The sequence below is a fragment of the Microtus oregoni genome, unplaced genomic scaffold (genome assembly GCF_018167655.1).
Source record: "Microtus oregoni isolate MIOR12 unplaced genomic scaffold, Mior012 000054F_ref0000373, whole genome shotgun sequence".
Classification (NCBI taxonomy): Eukaryota; Metazoa; Chordata; class Mammalia; order Rodentia; family Cricetidae; genus Microtus; species Microtus oregoni.
The window spans coordinates 9,600,607-9,623,336 of NW_024543830.1; the positions used below are offsets into that span (position 1 = coordinate 9,600,607).

General features: G+C 49.4%; 1 protein-coding gene across 2 annotated transcripts in view; it reads right to left on the reverse strand.

Annotated features, from left to right (window-relative positions):
- Positions 1 to 22,730, reverse strand: part of Vangl1 (VANGL planar cell polarity protein 1) — a 51,322-nt gene that overhangs the window by 1,482 nt on the left and 27,110 nt on the right. Inside the window, exons 5-8 of one of the 2 annotated variants that reach the window (XM_041638212.1) lie at positions 11,414 to 11,547; positions 9,974 to 10,106; positions 8,533 to 8,767; positions 192 to 3,700 (exon numbers count right to left, since the gene is read on the reverse strand). In XM_041638212.1, the coding sequence (XP_041494146.1) occupies positions 3,440 to 3,700; positions 8,533 to 8,767; positions 9,974 to 10,106; positions 11,414 to 11,547 (763 nt within the window). In that variant the 3' untranslated portion in view covers positions 192 to 3,439. Of the gene's footprint in view, positions 1 to 191; positions 3,701 to 8,532; positions 8,768 to 9,973; positions 10,107 to 11,413; positions 11,548 to 22,730 lie in introns of those variants that run through there. The other variant, XM_041638213.1, reaches the window with a different exon arrangement.

Genomic DNA, 22,730 nt, shown 5'->3' on the forward strand with positions numbered 1-22,730 from the left:
ACACGCCTCCACAAGATCTGTCTGAAGGCATTTTCTTAAATGGTGATCCATGGAGGAGGTCCCAGCCCATTGTAGGTGGTGCCACCCCTGGGCTGGTGGTCCTGGGTTCCATGAAAGCAGGCTGAGCAAGCCATGAGGAGCAAGCCAGTAAGCAGCATCCCTCCACGGCCTCTGCATCAGCTCCTGCCTCCAGGTTCCTGTCATGCTTAAGTTCCAGTCCTGATTTCCTTTGATGATGAACAGTGATGTGGAATCAATTAGCACAATAAACCCTTTCCTCCCCCAAGTGCTTTTGGTCATAGTGTTTCATCACTGCAATAGCAAGCCTGACTAAGACAAGCTGTTACATTTAAGACATGCACCCAAGAAGATGGTATAGAAAGGAGACTGACTACCACCACTCAAGGAGTGGCAAGAGTGAGCACCGTAAGCCTTTGTAAGACTCACCAGAATGGCCAGGCCCCCCATGCTCCTAACAATGAATTGCAATGAGACAAGCATACTTCACCCTCTCTGCTGTAAAGAACCAGTCTTCTTGCAGATCTCAAAAGGGAGATCAGAGGAAGAAAGGGAAGCAGCTATTGTCAGGAGGTCAGGGGGATGAAGGCTAAGCATTTCCTCTGGGGTTTACTTTGTGAACTTTAGCCAAAAGATCTTGACTCTGTGGCTAACCTAAGGATGAATGAGCCTTATAACTTTAAAACCTATTCGAATTTCCATGGTGCAGACTTTTGGAATAGTCAATTCGTGGACTATTAAAGACTGTCCCCCCTTTTTATAACACACACTTTTGAACAAAAGTTGTCTACTTTTGTAGACAACTGAAAATCACCAGGGGGAGGACAGCCATAGCGAACCTACTCTCGGCATTGAGTTCTTTCACACTTAATGTTAGAATTTTAATAACTTAGGTTGAAAGTTATAGGGGAAAAAAATCTATAAACATTTAAGTTAATGGAATCCTGTGTACTCTAACGGGATCATGCATCCTACTAGCTTTAGGGCACAATTTACATTCTTTAAAAAGAATAGGCTGTGGGGCTTTAAGAAATGAAATAAAAATTTATTGTCTTTAATCGTGTGATGCAGCTTTCTGCATCTTTCCATTGCTTTTCTCCAAACTATCATTCACATGGTCCCACTTCGCTAGTAACTCAAGCTGCTGAGATGCGAGAGCACAAGGGCCTAATTTGCCTTTGATTTTTGTTTCTCCTTTGGGAAGAAATCGATGCAAACTTCGTGTTTTGAAAGAAAAAAATTGATATTCAATTTACAACCAAAACAATAATTTCAGGAAGTCTGAAATTCTACTATGCAAAGAGTCATAGAGGGAGAGGGGGGGCAGGAGAGAAAATAAATTAATTCCTTAATTTAAACCTTTCTTACCCTGCTGCAAATGCACATACCAATACAGGGCTCCAACTTAACCCCTTAGAGAGCCAGGATCTAAGACAGCGTAGGGAGCACAGTATTTTAAGCGCTGATGAGCAGTGTTACATCTAACCCCACATTCTGTACATTTATGGCACTTAGAGCCACACGGTATTCGTGGCCAAGCAGCTAGCCTGTGACATTACCCTCCACACACAGCCAATCTCTCCCAGACTGCCCACCCCTTACCTTACCTCCTAAAATATTCCTGAGAAAGACATCACAAGGAACTTCCAGCCAGAAGGGACCTAACGGGAAAAACTAAGACCAAAGCACCATGGTTCCACTCTGTGTGTCCTAAACAGAGTCGTGCTACTAACATGGGGTCTCCTGGCTCTGTGCCTTGCCCCTGCGATTCCCCTTCCTTCCCCAACACACCTTCCTGAGCTAAAAGTTGTGGAGTGAAGAATGCTCACTTTTCCAAATACAGATATATTACAAATATCCCAAGCCAATTTTGATTTTTTTTAAAAAAATGACAGATAAAATAGTGTGATTTACCAAGTGCATAAACAGGAAGGGATACCTGCAGGGACAAGAGGGCATGGTGACAGTGTTCTCCTTTCCTGAAACCAGATCCCTGAAACCAGGAAAAGAAAGAGTGAATACTTGGGGGATCATTGCCTCAGATACAGGTAGGTAAACTGAGACCAAGACACCCACCCCACTTTAAGGTTTCAGGACATGGCTCCATTGGCACTTCCTGGCACAGGGTTCTGCCAGGAGGCACCTATGTCTACAAATCGAGGGACAGTCCTCTGAAACCAGTTACAAAACTAGCTGACAGAAGAGGCCTCCCAGACTGCAATGCTGACGCCCCCCTCCCCACTCTCCCTTTTCCCAGCACTCCCTTTCCCTTTCTCTTCCTGACCAGTAATTAAGGGCAGCGTACCCCTTTCCTTGCAGTACACTGCACAGTGATGGTGGTCACAAACCACAGCGATGGGACAGCAACAGTTGCCAGCGTGTGGGCATTGTTTGGTCTCCTGTGATAGGGCAGCTTGGCACATGAACTTTGTGAATACCCGTCTCCCTGGGAAATTGGATGGCTCCAAGAGGCACCTGCCAACTGGAGTCACAGTGTTGGTCTCTCCTGGTTTGTGAGAAGCAGGCCTAAGGAAGCAGAGGCTCCTGTTGCAGCCTAAGGGGGGCTCTGCAGCCAATGGCTCCCTGGGGTCACACCTTGCTTCTGAAAAGGACTCTGCGGGAGAGGCTGAGGCTGTGCAAAGAGCTTGTGGACACCCTGGGAAAGCTGGGGGGGTGGGCAGAGCTAGCCTCGGCAGGGCCGCCCACCAGGTGGGGCTGTGGTCTGGGGTGCTCAACAGGGGCTACTGTGGAGTTCAGGTGGTCAGTCCCAGGGCTAGGGAAAGGCTACCTGCCTCAGGCCAATTAAAGGAGCTGGGCCAGACACAGGGCAGGTAGTTCTCTCCATCTGGAGAAGAGAAAGCAAATCACTGAACAGCTGCAACCCGGCAGCACACAGCTTCTGTTGGGCTCTTTCTCTGAGGAACTTAAGGCAACAAAGAACAGATGCTGGTGGGTGGGTACTTCCTGGACTGCCCACCACTCCCCAGGATGGTATAGTGATATGGATAATTACAGGCGCAAACACACGCGTGGAAGGGAGTCCCCTAGAACCTATGAGGGGTCGACCAGAAGTACAGGGGGACACGGTAGCGGGGCGACAGGCAGGGACCAGTAAGGCGAGGCTCCCAAGGACACAGCAGCTCCACTTTGGTTTACAGCTGTCACAGGAACTCCAGGGAACAGCTTCTTCAGAAGTCCCATCTATTAAAGTCAGATGCCACCAGTTGCTTGTTGGGGTGGACATCTGCTTCCTTCCAAATAAAGTGCAGATGGTCGAAGGGTACTGGTCTATCATCTGCCAGTTTCAGTCAGCATTGAAGAATTAAAAAAAAAAAAATCTTTATAAAAGGATCCCCCCCAGGACATATATATCTCTATATATTCTTCTTTTGTTTTTCATAAAGCCACAAATATAGACCTTTCAAACCGATGTCTCGGACTGTAAGCGAAGAACAAACTTGTGAGATTTGGGGTCTATGAACTCTTCAGAGAGTACAATGAACGGAATTTTCTTCACATTGACTACGAGGCTGAAGTCCAAACATTTAAGGACGAAAACAATTCCATCCCGTAACCCATTCGTCACGGCTTCATCACTAATAAGTCTCCACTGTGTCGAGAGCCAGCGATCCTTGTCATACTGCAAGGTGGGACCCGCGCTGAGGTATCGTTCAAGGAAAGCCTGAAAGCCAGAGAAAAGCATTAGGAACTCACAAGGGCGGCTATGCCAAGCGGCCAGAGGTCATCTAATTTATTCCTCGGAAATGTTACTCAGTTACACAGAGATCCTAGACCAGAGTTTGGCTCCTCAGGCTGAAGCCCCACGAGACCTTCTCTGGGGGGGAAGGAAGACTTCCTGGGCTTCCCCATTGGTTTTGTTTGCTTGTTTGTTTTTGTTTTGTTTGTTTGTTTTGGCAATTTGCAACTGGAGGATGAGGCCAGAGAAGTGGAGTAGCTACTAGCATTGGTCAGAAGGCACATCTAAGGTGACAAGCCAGGTGCCACTGTACGTGCTCCCCCCCCCCCCCCCCCCCCCCCCCCCCCGGCTAAAGCCACACAGACAAAACTGCATGCTCTATCACCTGCTGGCTGTGACTTTGCTCAGTCATTCACCCTCTGTCTGGGGGGAGGTGACACTGTCTCACTCCCTGGGCTACCACGAGGTGGGAAGGTTCAGTTCTCACAAAGCACCCACGGTTCCCGCTGGAGTTCAGTTGGCACACGGTGACTGGAGGTTAGGACTGAACCCGCGAGGCCAGTTCTAGGAACAGGCAGACCAATGTTCCCTCCCCTCTTCTGAGCTCTTGCTCCAGAGGGGACACCAAGCTAACCGAAGTTCTCTGCTTCTACTAAATCCTCCCATGTGCCGTTCCTCCTTAAACTATTTTCTTGACCCTTTCAGATGGATCGACACGCTCTTCTGTCAAAGCATGATCAGAAATGACTGGGATGATCTCATGTCACAGCTTACTTTTTGAACTATGACTGACTTGCTGTCTCCTCCCTGCCCAGCTTCATGCTCGTAGAGGGCAAGACCTACATCGACACTGTCCCTTTCTTTTTAAAGTGACTTTCTGGTCCGTCTGGCACAGAATTAAATACACAAGTCAGCTTAGTTGAGAGAAAGAATGAGCCAGTAATATAAATTGAAAAATACTGGCATGTATCCATCTGGTCCTAGGCCGAGGTCAAGCCGTTTTCAGTTTTCAAGCAATCCTCTTTCGTAACTCCTCTACCCCACTGCAGGCACTGCAAGCAGCTTGCCGTAGCCATGGTGATAGGTACACAAGGAGGTGTGGCTGTGTTCCAGTGAAATCGGAGTCACAGCAACAGCCAACCCCTGGCTTTGACTCAGGAAACTCAATTCAAATGTGCATCAACAGACAAGTGGCTAGGCAAATCTGCGGACCTGGCGGAATCAGACCCAGCTCTTCACAGGGAGCAAGTCGGAGCTGTGCGAGCCAGGTTAGAGGGTATGGAAAAGAAGATCCAAGAAGCCTTGAGTGGAGAAAGCGGGTTTCCGAAGTACGAACACGTATCAAAGCATTTCCACCCTAAACACTAGAACACACACCAGCTCTCATCAGTGAGAAGTGTAGGAGTGGAGGGAGACAGGGCTTTTTTTTTTTTTCTCAAAATTTTTTTAATTTTAGTTTTCGGGTTACTGATTATTTTATTTAGTGTGTGTGTGTGTGTGTGTGTGTGCATGAGTGTGTGTGTGTGCACCCTCATGCTCATGCATGCCTTGGCATGTGTGTGACCTGAAAATAACCTTCAGGAGTCCTGTCTCTCCTTCCAGCATGTAGGTTCTGGGGCTTGAACTCAGGCTTGGTGACAAGCGCCTTTATCCACAGAACCATCTCACCAGCTCTAGTTGCTTTTGTTGTTTGTCTGTTTTTTGTTTCCATGAAGGGTCCTTCTAGGTAGCCCAGGTTGGACTAGAACTTACATAGCCCAGGGTAGCTATGAACTCATGATCCTTTTGCCTCAGCCTCCCAAGGACTGTGATTACAACCTTCTACACTGGATTTTTCTTACTCTATGATATATATTCAAGAAGGGGTAAGTTTTCAAAAGAAATGGGAAGAAATCAGACTTTTAGCAACCCTGAAGAAGGAAGGACAGCTGTCCCTCGTCCTTGCCAGAGACCATCCCTCTGCACATAGACACGTAGTTTTCTATCTACACCCTGTGTTCATGCTCTGTTGGATTTGGAGTTTTGTAACTAAATACTCAAACAACTTTTCCCCCACATTCCAATTGACGATATACCACATTAGCATGTTAGACATGTTTGTAAATGATTTCCAGTTTGGACTCACATAGAATATTCTGGATGGGGGCAATCCACCTTCAATGTATGGTTGTGCATACAGATAATAATTGAAAAGCTGATTTCAGGACCCCCCCCCATATACTAAAATCTGATGTTCACATCCCTAATATAAAACAGCACAGCATTTGCAAGTAACCTGCAGACATCTGTATACTTTCGAGTCCATCATCTCTAGGCGCCTTACAAGATCTACTCAACATGAAGCTAGCTGGCGGCTACACTGTGTTGTTCAGGGGACAGTGATGAGGAAGTTATGTACACACTCAATGTATCAGGAAAGCAAGCATATGCGCTCGGTGTGACGGGAGAGTGTGTACCTGCTCAGTGTGACAGGAGTGTGTGTGCACGCGCTCAGTGTGACGGGAGCGTGTGTGCACATGCTCAATGTGACAGGGGTGTGTATGCACGTGCTCAGTGTGACGGGAGAGTGTGTGCACGTGCTCAGTGTGACGGGAGAGTGTGTACCTGCTCAGTGTGACAGGAGAGTGTGTGCACATGCTCAGTGTGACAGGAGAGTGTGTGCACATGCTCAGTGTGACAGGAGAGTGTGTGCACGTGCTCAGTGTGACAGGAGAGTGTGTGCACGTGCTCAGTGTGACGGGAGCGTGTGTGCACGTGCTCAGTGTGACGGGAGTGTGTGTGCACGTGCTCAGTGTGATGGGAGTGTGTGTGCACATGCTCAGTGTGACGGGAGAGTGTGTGCACGTGCTCAGTGTGACGGGAGAGTGTGTGCACATGCTCAGTGTGACAGGAGAGTGTGTGCACATGCTCAGTGTGACGGGAGAGTGTGTGCACGTGCTCAGTGTGACAGGAGAGTGTGTGCACGTGCTCAGTGTGACAGGAGCGTGTGTGCGCATGCTCAGTGCAGGGATGCATATTTCCACCCATGACCGGCTGACACCACAGGTGAGGAGCCCACGGATACAGGAAACTGACTATGGACCTGACTGTGCTGGATCGGTTTCCTGGGTGAGAGACTACTGAGTGAAAGAAATGAAAAGCGCTGCAGTTTCTCTCTAGAGATTTCTGTGCGGCTTTTCCAAGTCTGTAGCACTGAGACCTGTGGGACATGTAAGAGTAACATGTCCTTAGGACAAGGCCTATTAAATATTACCTATGCACCAATGCCAATGTCACTCATGGTTCCCTATGATTTACATGCTATGCAGCCTTATTTATCATCATTTCTTACACAGTGACCTTGTCGAGCAGATATCCCTATTTTATATTGGGGAGTATAGAAAACACTTGTGCACAGCTACAAACCAACTGAGTGGTTGGGGCGAGGACCTGAACTCACCACACACCCGCTGCACCCACCCGCTGCACCCACCCGCTGCACACACCCGCTGCACACACCCTTAGTCTTTTGGCCACAGTGCTCTATTAAATCACATTGGTGCTCACTGTAATATCCATCCCTAAAAGTGTTTTAATGCCTTTATCCAAAAGTGCAGTAGCATTTCATTTGTATTTTAATAAAGTTTGCCAGAATATCAGAAAAGTAAGTCAGCCATACTGGTCAGTCTTACAGACCAGGCAGCAATGGCACACACCTTTAATCCCAGTAGCCACACCAGCTTGCCATAGAAACCAGGTGGCAGTGGTGCACAGCCTTAATCCTAGAGCTAGAGAGGATGATAAAATGAGAAGACAGCTCTCAGTCTCTGTCTCATTCTGAGGTTTCCTGCAGGCAGGATCGGCATTTTTGGACTGAGGTCAAGGTAAGAGTCAGTGAGTGGCTGCGATGCTTCTCTGGTCTTCAAGTTGAACCCCAATATCTCTAAGATTTTATTAATTGTGTTTCAAAAAAAACCTGTTCAGTAAAATAAATTCTACAGCATCCAAATTGGTGGCACCCTACCAAAAATCAATAGTTACTAAGTTAGGCTTTATGAAACGACAGGTATGGTGTTAAGCATATGACATGAATTAACATGAAGTGTTAGGAACACCTTCAGTTTATAAGTTAGGAAACTGAGGCATAGCACTAGAAGCTATTTGCACAAGGCAATACAGCCAGCCAGTTGGTAGAAGACCCAGGTTAAAATGGGTCGGTTTAGCTCTAGGGTCCACCCTAGCCACTACACTGTACTGGTAAAAAATGAAATATTGTTTTCTCTGTAATAGAATAGAGAGGCCTTCAAAGCGTACATTTAAACAAAACAATAGTACTGGGCTATGAGGCAGCTCAATGAGCAAAATGTCTGCTGTGCAAACATGAGGACCTGGGTTCAGATCCTCAGCACTGCCACAAAAAGGCCAGCCATGGCAGTTCATGTTTGTAACCCACTGCTGGGGAGGCAGAGAGAAGAGGGGCCCAAGGGCTCATTGATCAGCCAGTCCAGTAGGATCACTGAGTTCTGTGTTCAATGAGAGACCTTGGGTCAAAGATGAGGTGGAAGGGGCAGCAGTTAAAGAGATCTTGCTTCTCTTCCAGAAGACCCCAGTTTGGTTCCCAGCACCATCAGGAGACTCAGTCACCTGCAACTCTAGCTCCAGGAGTCCTAACTTTGTCTTCTGGCTTTTTTTCTGAGGCATCCAAACACACGCGAGAGATGCTCACACGGAAACACGCAAGTGCATATAAACAAACAAACAAAGCACAGCAGTGTGGCGGCAACAGAGGGGACACAGGACGTCAGGTGACTGCCCACCCACCAACCCCGGCAGCGCACCTTGGGGGTCATGCTGTTGGTGATGCAGAAGGCCAGATGCTGCAGGATGCTCTCCATGCTGTGGTAGTGTTGCTGCCGTGTGGTACGCAGGTACTTCTGCAGCGCCCTGGCCATGGAGGGGAAGATGGCCTGAGCTGCCTCCCTGGGGTCCATCACCTCTCCAGGAGACTTCTGCTGCTCCTCAGCCTGGAGACGCTGGATGTGGATGAAGGCTTCCTCTACTGCCACTACCAATCTGGGAGGAGATGAGGTGCAGTCGTCAAAGCCGAGCCCACTGCAGGGTTTGGGGACAGTCCCCTAAGACCCAAAGGGTCTCATGTGCCTACCACCAACTTCTCTAAGATTCCGTCACACTGCGCATCCCTAGCTGTCCTCCAGGGGATGGAAAGAGACCAGGAGAAAGAAAACTAACAGGAGAAACAAGATTGGAGGGGCCGGGGTGGAGGTAGGGGTGGAGGTGGTGTTCCCTGGGGCTTCTCAATTCTGCCAATAATGAGCTCAGAAAATGCACTTTAACCTGCGCTTTAATTTTTCCAATAAATGGTGAGACAGGAAGGCTTCTGCTCAAACTCCATCTGGGAAGAGGAAATGGGGATACAGGAACAGCTGATGAAGAACCAGAGCTGGGGAGCGTCTGTTGGTGGAGTGTTTGCCCAGTATTACAAGACCTAGGAGAGATGCCCAGCACCTCATGTGGTTAGGCATTCCTGTAAGCCAGCACTCAGGAGCGGGAGGCTGGGTGAGAAGTCAGACTGACAAGATGGCTCAGGGTAAAGGCCTTTGCTGAACTCATGGTGGAAGGAAAGAACCAATGCCCAAAGTTGTCCTGATCTCCACATGTGTACTGTGGCATACATGTAACAGTACATGGACACACGGGTACACACACCACACACATACACACACACTCACATACACACACACAAATAGATAAATGCTTTAAAAAAGGTTTTAAAATATAAGTTCAATGTTATCCTCAGATACATAGAGTTCAAAGCCTGGGCTACAGAAACAGAAAAGAAACCAGAGCTTGGGCCCCCTTGCTCCACCCTCCCTCCCACCCCAGCAGCTCAGGAAAAGGAAGAATGGAGCAGCAGGCATAAGGGAAGTCACCTCTGTCCCCTTCAATTAACAGGGGAAACAGTGTGGGTGGGGCTGGCACCCTCTAAGGGCAGCGGCAGAAAAGCCCCTGGGAATCTGCGCTAGCTGCAAATTCCCAAGCCTGATCCTGGACCCACAGACGGTGTAGCGCGCCCAGAACCTGTGACGGGCATTAGAGGTATGTCTGGCTGGTGGTGATTACCCCTACACAAAATCTGAGAAACATGAGGGTCGTGGACTGTCGGCAGGCATGCAGGTCATGTTTGCAAACAGAAAATTAACCGTGGAGGTGAAAATAAACTACTCCACCAGAGGGGCCAGGAGTGTGAGGGTCACAAACCTTGCTCTCCGCTTCTTCACCCGCCGCTCATGTTCAGCTTCCTCATAATACAGCTCATTGTGGCTCGAGTCCCTGCGCCGGGCAGCTGCAGCAATCATGGCTCGGGACTGACCAGAGGCATTGTTGCTGGGCCCTTGGACGAAAGGAGAATGGTGGGATAGCTTTAACATCAAAGGCCAGGAAATGGAACAGAAAAACAGTACCAGGGTACTCTCCCACCCGCCCCCTATGGAGTGCACAGGGATGCTAAAAATAACTTCCCTGGGCACCGTACTCCATAGTCACAGCAGCCGAGAAATCTAACCCCAGCCTGATGGGGAAATGGAAAAGGAACTCTGAAGAGGCTGCAGGAGGCTCAGCACTGAGAACATCGGCCAAGAACAACACCCCCAGAGCGTGCCGAAGATGATGTCACTTACCATCTGCGACACAAAGTTTCAGTTTGGCCATAAGGGCAGCTGGGACATCACATGCAGCGGACAGTGAGAGAGAAAGAGCAGGATGGAAGAACAAGGACAGACAGAAAAAAGAGAGTCAAAGAGCACGTAGAGTGGTGACCACACACAGGAAAACACGCTAAGCTGGGGAGCGGCCTTTCCAGTCCCCACCCCAGACACCAGCGACTAGCGACCACAAAATGCCCCATCTGTGAATGTCACTGTGAGTGCTATAGGAGAGATGTGGCAGGACCTCAGTTTCTTCTGGGGGACCTGCTACTGAGGATTTGGTCTCACTAAGTTTTTCCATGGGGTGAAGCTTACACTTTATATATAGAGAGAGTGTGTGCGAAAGATTGCCATCACCAAAGCTGCTATGTATGTAAATCAGCTGGCTGGCTGACGACGTGATTCTCTTCTGGAGTAGGCAAAGCCCTTGTCTTATCCCAGGTGCCCAGCGAGAAAGGACACGGAAGGAGGGAGTCCGGTTTCTCACACTTAAGCACTTGACACCCTGAATGAAGCTGGGCTCCGACTCCTCAAGTCTGGCTCCAGCTTCTCGTCACCATTCAACTCCTGCTCCTAGCCAGGACTGAGAAGCCCGAGAGGAGCTCCCAGGTGCCTGAACTACTGACATGTCTCGGCCTCACGCCTTTGAAGGAGCATTCTGGTCTTTGGGTGAGCTGCTCCAATTTGGAAAAGCAGCCCTTTCCCGAGGGCTTCCAACCGAAGATGCTCCCAGCAGGAGACAGGAAACACAACTACAGTTTCCAATATCAAAATCCCCAAATGCATGAACTTGCCATGTATGTAGACCGTGAACTGACATTCCCCTGGAAAACATGTTTGTCTACCAGTAAAATAAAACAGAAACTGTTCTGAAGTGGGGAAGGCCCGCAAGGCAAGCGCGGAGCCTGGGAAGAGGCAAATGTACTGCAAAGTTTAGGTGACAAAGGCGCCTAACTGTGGCCTTCGCACCGCACGCACAGTTTCAAGCACATACCATCTACATTGTAGACTTTCAGGCCAGCCATGTGCTTAGCGGCTCGGAATTTGGATGCCGTTAGAAGGTTGGGGTTGTAGATGGTGAAGTCCTTGTAGTAATTCTCCAGAACCACCAAGGCTGCTCTCTGGATGCTGTGAAGGGAGGGTAAAAATTAACGCAGGGTTGTCACGGAATACCACCGGTCTACAACGAGAAGTCCTCCGTGTCAGGTCGGTAACTGCAAGGCAGGGAAACCTCCCACGGAAGTCCGCTGGCTACACTCCTCACACGGTCCACTGTTAAGTGGCTCCCTTCCCTCTTCTGGGCTCCATCATTCCCCTTATCCCATCCAGCCAGTGGTTGGAAGGGAAAAAAGTTACAACCTGAAACTGAGACCCAGGGTTAGCGTATACAGAACTTTTCCTGCTTGTCCTTAGTTTACAAAGGAAAAAAGAAAACTGAGGAGCCTCCCACCCACCCAAAGGTAGGAGGTGTGAAGGTGGTCACAGGGCTTGTGAACGAAAGAAAGGTCACAGTTTCTGAGGCCCTCACTAATCCTAGGTTTCAAACACAGATTACAGTGACAGCCTCCATATGAGGCAGAGTCGGCTTGAAATGAGGCTTCAGATAAGACCGTCTGATCATATAAGATCCTGGGAGCCCCTGCCCTTGCCATCTTGGTCATCCAGTGGATGATAGCTCCAAGCTGCCATTTTTGAGCCCGGAGATAAGACCCACACCCAGGACTAAGGGTGCATGCTGGGAGCTGTTTCAGAGAGATCACCCAGAAGTGATGCAGGAAGGGCCTACATCTAGCCCTTCTCATCTGATGCTCAAGATCACTCCAGGCAAGAAAACAAAGGTACAGAAACCCATGAGCCACACAATGGCACGGCATGCACTGTAGTCCGACTAGGACCAGGTGCAGACCGACAATCTAGATGCTGGCTCTTCACCCTACGCTATGTGTTCTGATGCCTGCAGCTTCTGAAGACATTCACCAACCCCAGAGTGCTAAACACCACGGTTCTGTTTTATCTTGCCCTGTTGCGTCTTCTTCCCAACACTCTAAGATGACAGGCTTATGAGGATTATGTACAATAGCCAGAACCCCAGGACAGGGACAGCCTTGGATTCCTGGACGACGATGTGGCATCCCAGTGCTCTGACAGTGGCTCAGAGACCTTCACTTCACTCTGACCGTGCAACCCTTAACTAACCAGCTGAAGCTCTTGTGTGCCCCTGCCACTCCCTTTGGAACTCTGCTTTAAGAGCTGAACCCAGGCCGGGATGAGGCTCAGTTAGAGTGCTGTCCTCTGGACTGCACTGCCCGAACAGGCACTAAGACAGTGTGGGATGAAAAGTAACTTCCCCAAGGGGTGGCCCTAGGTTGGCAGGGATTCAGCGCAGATTTTCATGTATTTCTGAGCTCTGTTCAGTGTGGCTTCCATCTCTGCCCTGCCCTCCTCTGTGACTTTCTCCAGAGAGGGGCAAGGGTTCCTTCACCCGCACGGGACCCAAAGGTATATCCTCCTCCATTACACGCGTGCTTCCTTGAACACTGCTGCTTGCTGCTCTTCTGCCTCTGCCCACACTAATTTCCCAGAACCTCTGGGCCTAAGGCAAGGTGAAGGTCCTAAGCACGAACATAAGTCTCAGTTATATACAGACACACCAGTTCAAACTAGTCCATTCTGTGCTTCTATACCAGCAGAAGAGCATCTCTAGGTGCCTGGATTATAACAGAAAATTCTTCCATAATCCAAAGTTAAGAACTTGCATGCAGGGATTGAGAGATGGCTTAGCTATCAAGCACTGGCTGTTTTCGTAGAGGCCCCAGGCTCAGCCCTCAGCACCTATATGGCAGTTTAAAGCACCTGTAACTGACATTTCAGGAGATCCAATATTCTTCCGGTGTCTGTGGGCTCCTGCTTGCATGTGGGGCACATAAACTCTGAAGGTACATATGTGTTATCAATAAGTAAATAAATAAATCCTTTTAAAAAAAAAGTGAAGAATTTAAAAGCAGTGTCAGAAGTTCTCCCCAGTGCCATCTTCAAAGCTTCTTGTGGTGGCTGCTGAGTTTTGATTTTCATCCTGGCTACAAGCAGGGGCTCAGAGGATGCCATGGGCTCATGCGCTGAGGAAATGGTACTGTTGCTCAATGCCTTTGCCCCACAAATGCCATCTTTAGAAGTGGCTTTTGTCCTTGTCTCGCTCGAGCAGAGCACCTACCCTGTCACCTTCCAGCAAGGCTAGGACAGGCTGAGGCAAGGCCCCTGGCTGCCAATGTTGGGGCAAATCCCTAGGCAGCTGGTGTTCCGGGACAGAGACCTGGGGCTTCCCACAGGGGCTCAGTCCTCTCAAGCCCAAAGGAGCACATCTCCTAAGAATCACAGAAGAGAAGAGCAGGCGTCCCGCTCCTTCTCCCACCCCGTCATCTCACAGAAGCACCAGGGTGACTCAGAGCCAGGCAAGGTCCTGGCCAGCTGCCCAGACTGACAAGCTAGTTCAGGAGCTGACTTACACTCACGCCAAGTTTCTAAACTCCTCCAAGAGCTGTGCACACTCTCGCCTACAGAGAACCGTTTGTCTGGCATCTAACAATACGAGGGAGTGGAATTCCCACAGAACCAAGACAATACATGACCAGTGTCCCCAACTTTAAAGGGGGTTGTCACCGTTTGGGTTAAACGCCAACATTACTGTGTTTCATCTTTTTACAGAGTAAACCATGGTGCGACGGGCCTGAGGTTTTGTCGAGACCTGGGATGGTGATTCTCTGTGTCCACGGCTTAGCTGTGCTTCTTCATACATAACAGCCGAAGACTTGGGTCCAATCAGCAGCTAGAGGCCGCCTGTCCCCATGCTCTGCTCCAGGCTATGGTAACGATCGAAATACTCAGAACTCTACGGCTGATGTCATTTTCTACGTTCTCCCTTGTTGTTGGCTATCAAAGTCATTTCAGGGGCTTAGAGGCTGGCTTAAGTCATGCTAGACCTGCAAGACCAGGACATACAGTGCAAACATTCTTTCAGCCAATGTCAGTGTTCAGATACCGTCCTTGCCTCGGTTTCTCTGTATCCTCCAACGATGGACCACACAGGGCCAGAGCAGGCCTGGCCTCTTTCAGGCAGTCGCTCACATTCTTTAGACCCCATGGCCTGTCCCTAGATTCAGAGTACTCCCAGCGCTACACAGACCGTTGCCATGCTACACGGAGTCAGGCAATGCAATCTCTGGCTCTTTAACAACTCCTTGCAGAAGTCCCTCACGGGCAAGGGCGGCCTCCTTTATTTCTTCCACACATAACACTTGTTGGCTCAACTTGTTCATTTATGAAACCTTAGGATTCCCATAGGTTTAGGACTGGCCAAGAAGTATTTCCTAAAACCATTCAAGGCAAAGGGGGAATGAGAGATGCAGGAAGTCAAATCTTTCAAGGAACCCAGATTCCTAGACAAGATCATCTCTGGGGAGTGAGAGGGGCAAGGGAAATGAGACTGGTGAGGAGCTTGGCATCACGCTGTCAGAGACAAAAGGCAACGAGCTGGCCAAGCCATCTTTAAGCAGGAAATCTAGGACACAGGCTGTGGGCACAACTCTACCATATTCCCAGAATTGTAGGAGTGAAAGCAATCTCCTTGTTCTCCCCAAAGTTCAATAATCAAACAAATCATAATTCATCTAGTCCAATATCCCAATCCATGAAACAATTCTATTGATAACACCCCAGACAACTCCCACCTCTGGAGAGAAAGAAAGAGGGAGATCATGTCATCTTAAATTATTCATTTCATTCATTTGTTTTTTTTTTCTTTAGTAGGATGGGACTAATAACCCAGAATACCTGGCTATGCCATGCGACGTGGGCTCCAAAAGCTGGCTGATATGAAGTGCGTCACTGGAGAGTGAACGAAATGAATTGGGCAGGCTGGCGACATTAGAAATTCCAGCGAGAGACCCTGAGGTGCTGGCGAAGGCTGGCTTCAGGGAGAGCCGCCTTCCGAGCTTCAAGGCTGGTGGGCAAATGCTGAATTCAGACTCTCTGTAAGTTCACTCTGACTGACATTTAGGGCAGGAAAAATATTGGAGCTTGGGGATTTTGCTTTCTGCCTTTCCACGTTGACTTGTCTGTTTAGTTTAGGCTTAGTAAGATTTAATAAGATAATATAATTTAAACGGTCTGGTCTAAGGCACATGCCTCATAAATTATACTGCCATGAGTTTCTCTATCCATGTGTGTGCTGGGGAGGCTGATCTGCCCCGTGTGTACCCATACCAATCTCTCCCACCTAGGAGGGCTGCCTTTAAAATGAGCCAACGTGGAGCCCTCTGAAAAGCTTTCCCTGGGAAGAGGAACCACAAGCACACAAGGTTCCGGCATCCTTTGACAACTCGCAGCCTCTTGACAGTATGATCTACTTATTGGGAGGCAGCCATGACTCATGGGTGGAGAAAACACTGGCCTCCTAAGCAGAAAGTCGAGATTCCAGATCTGATCTTGTCTTTCTGTTACTTTCTAGACTGTTTCCTCTTGGCTTGTGATGAAGAGATAAAAACAACTACCTTATGAAGCCATTGAGATGAACTGAAATCATGCCTGTGAATGTGTTTATAAACCATAAAGCCTTATACAAAATAGTATCATATTATTGAAAATGGTTATAATCATCTTATAATAGGGAATAGGGTTGATTGGTTCATGCCACTCCTGGGCATAAAAGCATGGGCTCAAAATCCATTTATACTGAATGACTTGTTAAGCTTTGTGTCTTCAATGTTCCCTTCAAAGACTATATCCTCAGGGCTCAGTTGCCAGCTTGGGGAACTGTGAGGACAAAACCCTGGAGGTAGAAGATTACAGAAGAAAGTTAGGTCACTAGGAGTGTGCTCTTGAAAGGGACACTGGGATCGCTGATTCGTCCTGTCTCTCTTGCTTCCTGGCTGCCATGGGTTGAGAAGCTGGCTGGACTATATGCTCCCCACCCCAAAGCTCGGCCTGAGGCCAAGTGAGCAAAGACAAAACAAACAAACAAATGAAACCTGAAATTGTGAGTTGACCCCAAATAAGTCATTCCTCCTCAAAAACTAACCATTTCAGGTATTTTGCCTCAGCAATAGAAAACTGACCAACATACTCCTAGAATTCTAGAAATGGAAGTAAACTCACTGTTCTGCTAGAGATTCAAGAATTAAAGAAATCAGATTTCATCTGGTTTATTTTTGCTAATCTATGTAACAACTCCCTTGATAACACCCCAGACAAAACCAACCTCTGAAAAGAAGATCATTCTCCCACTGTGCTGAACTAATCTCTAACTTCTGTTATTGTCCTCATTGCTTTCCCTGGGGACATGTCCCTCTGACTGCGGAGAACATCTCATACTTGGAGGAACAATTGTGGCCATAAACCATCTCTTTTTAAACCATCCCCTAGGTTGCAGAAAGAGAAGGATTGAAGTCTAGAGAAGCATGCACTCACGCACATATATGAGATCATACATACATACATACATACATACATATATACCTCCACACGCGGTCCCTTATTTACTGTTCGTTTGCTGTCCCCTGGCTTGACTGTGCCTTCTGCAACCAAACTAGTACACATGGCAGAAATGGCTAATGAAAACTGGCACCTAGGCTAACTTCCTCACATCCTCAACTCCTCTAAGACCAAGGGGAGACAGCATGACACAGGTAAGGCCCTCTTAAGTCTTAGCCTTTTCCAATATTAACTGGACCCTTCTAGCTCAATAAAACAGCTTTCTCCACAAGGAGAAAATGTGAACATCTTCCTTACACGCAACTGCCCCCCATCAGCGCCAGACCACTGTTCCGATTGCTTGGGTGTGTGTTGACTGACAGATGAGCACTAAACAGCTTTCTCATCATAGTAAAATCTGGAAAGATGTCCATTTAGGGCATGTGCTCATTCCTTGAGTCAACTACGCTGACGTCCAGAAAGGGATGAATAATCAGCTGCCCTGTCTCCATCCCGGCCATTGCAAATCCTGAACACCTGTGATGGTCCAGTCACTAAGCTCCAAGCCAGACTTTGTTTTGCATGCTTTTTTTTTTTAATTTATGAATTTCACATCACGCCCCTCAATCCTGCTCGTTTCCCAGTCCTTTCATATCCACTTCCACCCTTGTAAGCGTCCCACAAAAGAAAACAAGTTGTGGTGTGTGTCAGTGTACCACACCGCATATCCTTCTGTCCAAATGGCTTTACTCGCAAATGTTCATTGCAATGGGTCATTGGCTTGGCTCAAGGCCTCTGGCTTCTGCTACACCGTCAATACTGGCCCCTCCTCAAGACTCCTCTTGGCTATCCTGCTGTTGCCCTGAGTCATGGAGATCCTGCAGCTTTGGTTCTGCAAGGCCACTCCCATCAGGTGCTCTAGCAAGGGGTAAACATTGGGGCGGGCCAACTCAAAGCCCTGAATCTGGGCCCGAGTGGTAGCTGAGTTGGTCAGCCTGCCAACTCTCCTGAACTGCCCAGGAGAGGGGCAGGACCAATTCTCCTGTCCCCACAACATTGTTGGCACCACTGTGCAGTGGCTGGTGAGAGGTGAGGCCAGCTCAGCATGGCACTCAGTCATCAACATATACTCAGACTGAAGCCCAGACAGGAAATCTGTATGGTCTTTGTTAGTAACATTGGCCAGGTACCCTAGGTGCAGTAGGGCCACAGACCCAGATGCGGCCCTTGGCAGCGGCATGGCCCCAGACATCCCCATGACCTCAGACAGCAGTGCAGGCCTCTTGCATCAAGCCATTCCTCACCACAGTCAAGTCTCCAGCTCCTCCTCTCTTCCCAGTGCACAAGGCTGCTTCTCTCTCATCTCTCTACCACATACTTGTTCATTGAAGTGGCGCCTGCCTTGGGCCAGTGTGGCTGCGAGCTGGGCCCGTGTCCTCTGACAGACCAGACTTTGAAAAGGACTTTCATTCTTCCAATAGGCGGTGGCAAGCACCCAAACAAAGAGTACACGTGAAAGACTCACGCGAGTGGAAGCAAACACATATGTAGAGGAAGGGGATGGGGTTCTAGCTGAGGTCCACACACCAGGCAAGGCTAACTGCCCAAGCTAAGTCTTAACAGGTGAATGCTGGTCCCACTTTGAGGACACTGGACTCCAAAAACTCCAAGCGGAGGAAACAGTATGAGCAGAAAGATCTGCAGTGGGAGCCGCAGGGTCAGTGTTCACCACTGGATGGCTCTGAGAAACCCAACGTAGTTTCTCAGATGGTTTCCTGAAATCTGCATCTGTCTGGACCCCTGGAGTGTGACCTGATCCGGAGGTGGCATCTTTGCAGGTGTCACGGTCACTCAACCTGGTGTGCCTGATAAGATCTAGGGAGGCAGAAGTGGGAGTGGTGCACCTCAAGTCAGGGAGAGCCAGGACGGTCAGCACACTGCACCAGATGCAGGAACAGCTGAGGAAGGAGTCTCTTTAAAGCCTTCAAAAGGAGCGAGACCCTGCCAAGATGGAGACCACAGGTGTCTGAGACACCAAAGGGAGATCTGCAGCCCTAGGAAGCTAGTAAGAAGATGAATCAGGAAAGAAGGGAAGCTAGTCAAGTGTAAGAGGGGAGTGAGCTAGCTGGTAGCTGACGTTCTGCACAAGCGCGAAGGGAAACTGAGGCACTTGGACAACGAAGAGAGCACTGACACCAAGACTACCAACAGAAACGCCGACCGCATCCCCTGTCACCTACCCTTTACGGTATGGCTGCTCCAGGGGCTACATTTAAGGGCTCACACTCAGGTCTTCTTACAACAACACAAAAAACGCAGGATCTCAAGCTCAAGTTGATTCTGCTGTCTGTCAAAAACTCCCAGCCAGGGTAAGACATCTGTGCTTAATACTGACAGCAAGCTTGGAAGGACCTGAGCATCACTTTGGAGACAAAGCTGTGAGAAAGGATCTAGGTTAGGTTAAGGGAGCTGGGAAGAGCCGCACACAAAGGAGGAAGGAACTGAGCAGATCTTCACCTCCCTCAGCGGATGCAATATCCACCTAAGGATCCTGCTGCCACAACTCCACAACTCCGGGCTGTATCCTGAGTCCAAACAAAGCCTTTCTTCTGTGGCTTGCTTTTGTTAGGTATCTGACAGCAACAACCAGACAATTAACGAACAGAACCGTCAGTGCTCCCCCACCCCCTGCCCGCACCACCATTCAGCCAAGGGCCAGTTCTCCCCAGCAAACATATATGAGAGCCGAATCAGTCTGCATGCATGCAGCTCACTAGCCCAGAGCTCTAGCAAGACACAGCTGGGGCCAGCTTGCAGCCCTATTTGTGTGAGTCCCGGAGAAGCAAATAGAATTAGCCCCCGAGTGCCGCTGCTGCCCTGGCCAGGCACAAATAGTGTTTACATTTCCAGACCCTCTCTGCTGTTTAATTAAGATGTCTGTATTTGCAAAGCTAGCTTGAGATCAAGTCCCTCCCAAATAACAGGCAGCAGGCACCTTGAAACTCAAGAGACTAGAAGGGGCAACAACTGGAACTGGCTTCTGTTTATTATCCAGGAGATAGAGTGAGCTTTCTGGGACAAGGCATCCTGTGCCACATGTCTGGGACCCAGGCTGCCTGCGATTTCTAACCACCAGGCAGGCACACTACCTATCTTGAAGGGGAAGCCGATCAGTGGCTTTGGCTGTCTGGCGAGGCTGCAGGAAATCCCAGTCCATCGCTGCCTGGATCCACAGGTGATCCAAGTCTTCTAGTGCAAGCAGGTGGAAGCTTTGAATCAATAATCACAAGCGGCAAAGCGTTGCTGGCCTCCACACTGACTACCAGAGCAGGGCAAATCTCACAGCTAATCCTTGTCCTTAGTGAAGGAAGGGCGAGCCAATGAGAAGCCTGGGGTACCGAGACTAGACCACCAAGACAGAACCAATAGAACTGAGTCACCACAGCATGGCCTCCAAAGTGCAGGGTAGGGGACACCTTGAGCACTTCCCCACGCTTTTACTGTCGCCATGTTAGTTTATAATGAAAGCGAAACTCTGAAAGATAGCCACTTTTGTAGCGCGAGTGGAGCCACACACAGAGCATGCGCACACTGGGAGGGGCGCGTGAAAGAGACCTGCTTGCTCTGATCTCGGGAAAGAAATGACACGAAGCTGCCATGGGCGTGCACACTCCCTGGTCATCACGCATGATCCTATGTAGGGCTCCGAGTGTGGGGAAGGCACTGATAGACATTTTCCTTCGAGCCTCCGATGAGTCACAGCCAGAGCCAGGGATACTGGAGCCCTCTCGCATTTGGTACCCAGGAGCCCTGTTCCGATAGACAAAAGCCCCGTAGCCCTGCCACTAACTTCCCAGAGGTCTGTAGCTCTGCCTCAGGCTGTAGCATAGAACCCCACCATTTCCGGGTGGTGGTGGCGGTGCACACCTTTAATCCCAGCACTCAGGAGGCAGAGGCAGGTGGATTTCTGTGAGTTTGAGGCCTGCCTGGTTTACCAGAACTAGCTCCGGGATAGGCACCAAAGCTACACAGAAAAACATTGTCTCAAAAAACCAAAAGAACCCCATCACACTGTCACCTGTTTGTCAGTTCCGTCTGGGCCAGAGTCCCGATCTGGAAACTAGCTATTCTTAATTTGACACATTACTGTGTGAATCACACAAAGGCAAAACATCAGAGACCCCAGGATCAGAGACCAGGGCCTGCCTAGCGTGTCTGAAAGCAGCCATGACAGAGTACTGAGAAGGCCTACAGACACAGCTGAGAGGCTCTGCTGGCCTTCCCGTCCCATCTTCCTCAATTGGCACCCCTAGCTTTAGGAAGACTATGGGAGCACAGGTCATTAAGTCTGGGCTCCAACAGTTAACAGCTACCCAACGGAACTTGTGACTGCAAGACAGGGCCAAGCTATACCTGGAACGGAGCTGAGTGCCATCCAATGAATCAGAGGGCAGAGGCGCCAGGCACCACTTCCCTTCTCGGCGGTGTCCCGACAAGCACAATCACACCTGTATTTATGGGCGGGAGCTGGAGTGTGGAACCAACCCACAGGAGCCCTTGAGGGAAAGGGGTGGCGTCCTGTTGAGGAAGCCAGCATGGTTCCCCAGGAAGGCTGCCTATACTCACACTGTCATGGGGAAGGTTCTCTACGCCACCATGGGTCTCAAGTAGGTTGTCTACGCCAGCGTGGCCCCCAAGTAAGCTGTCTACACTAGTGTGACCCCCAAGTAGTCTGTCTACACCAGCATGGCCCCCAAGTAGGCTGTCTACACCAGCGTGGCCCCCAAGTAGGTTGTCCTCGCCAGCATGGCCCCCGAGTAGGCTGTCTACACTAGCATGGGTCCCAAGAAGGCAGTTCATGGATCTAGCATGGATCTTAGGAAAATACCAGTTGGCCTCCATACAAACATGGTCCCCATGAAGGCCTTCCACACCAGGATGGGTCCTAGGAAGGCATATATAAGCATAACCCTTAGGAAGGCATACTCAACTGCCACAGCCCCTGCCCCCCCTCCCACCGCCCCGACAAGGGAGTGGAAACCAGCTTCCCTTCCATGGGCACTGTGCCCTATGAGAGGTGATTCCTCTCGCCTCAGCATGAGGCTGTGGGCAGACGCCATGCACAGCAAGCCACCCCAGCTGTGACGGCTGCCAGAGAGCAGCTGTATAAACAGAACACCACAGTGTCCAGAAACTTACATTCCCATTACAGCCACTTTTAAGAGGCACCACAGCACCAAACCACAAACGGCAGCTCTGAGCCTGCCTCCAAGTTCTCCTGCGGCACAGCCTGCATGGACCCCGTACCCTCTAGTCTTCAGCTTGCATTCATTTTTAGCCGTTGGTGTTTTAAGGGAGTGGGCATGGGGACTGGTGAAATATTGTTATTGGAAAGTAGTTACAAGTGAAAACACTCATTTCTATATGAAACCACGGTAGTAATAATATGAGCCAAGGACTGCAGTAAGCATTTAAAAACACTCCTGGTGTCAGGGCTGATGGCTCTGGGTCCTCACCAGCCTTTCAAGACCATTGGTGCTGGGCCCTAGTGTAGGAGGGGAGGCAGGTGTCAGCTTCATGACTGAGCCTGACCTACAGCCTGAAGGGCTGCTTGTTTACTGCCAGAGCAGGGACACAAGCCTTCCCAGAATGCCTGACTCTCCCTTTCTTGTTTTAGCTAGAAAGCATAGAATTTGCAGGGAGAGCAAAGCCCCCTACTCAAGCCTGGAAGAGAGTGGATGAGCCACCCAGAGGACAAGACCAACCCTGTTTCACTAGGGACAAAATGTGCTAACTGACCCCACAGATTCCTGCGTTTTAGTGTCAAAAATTGCCAGTTCTGATAA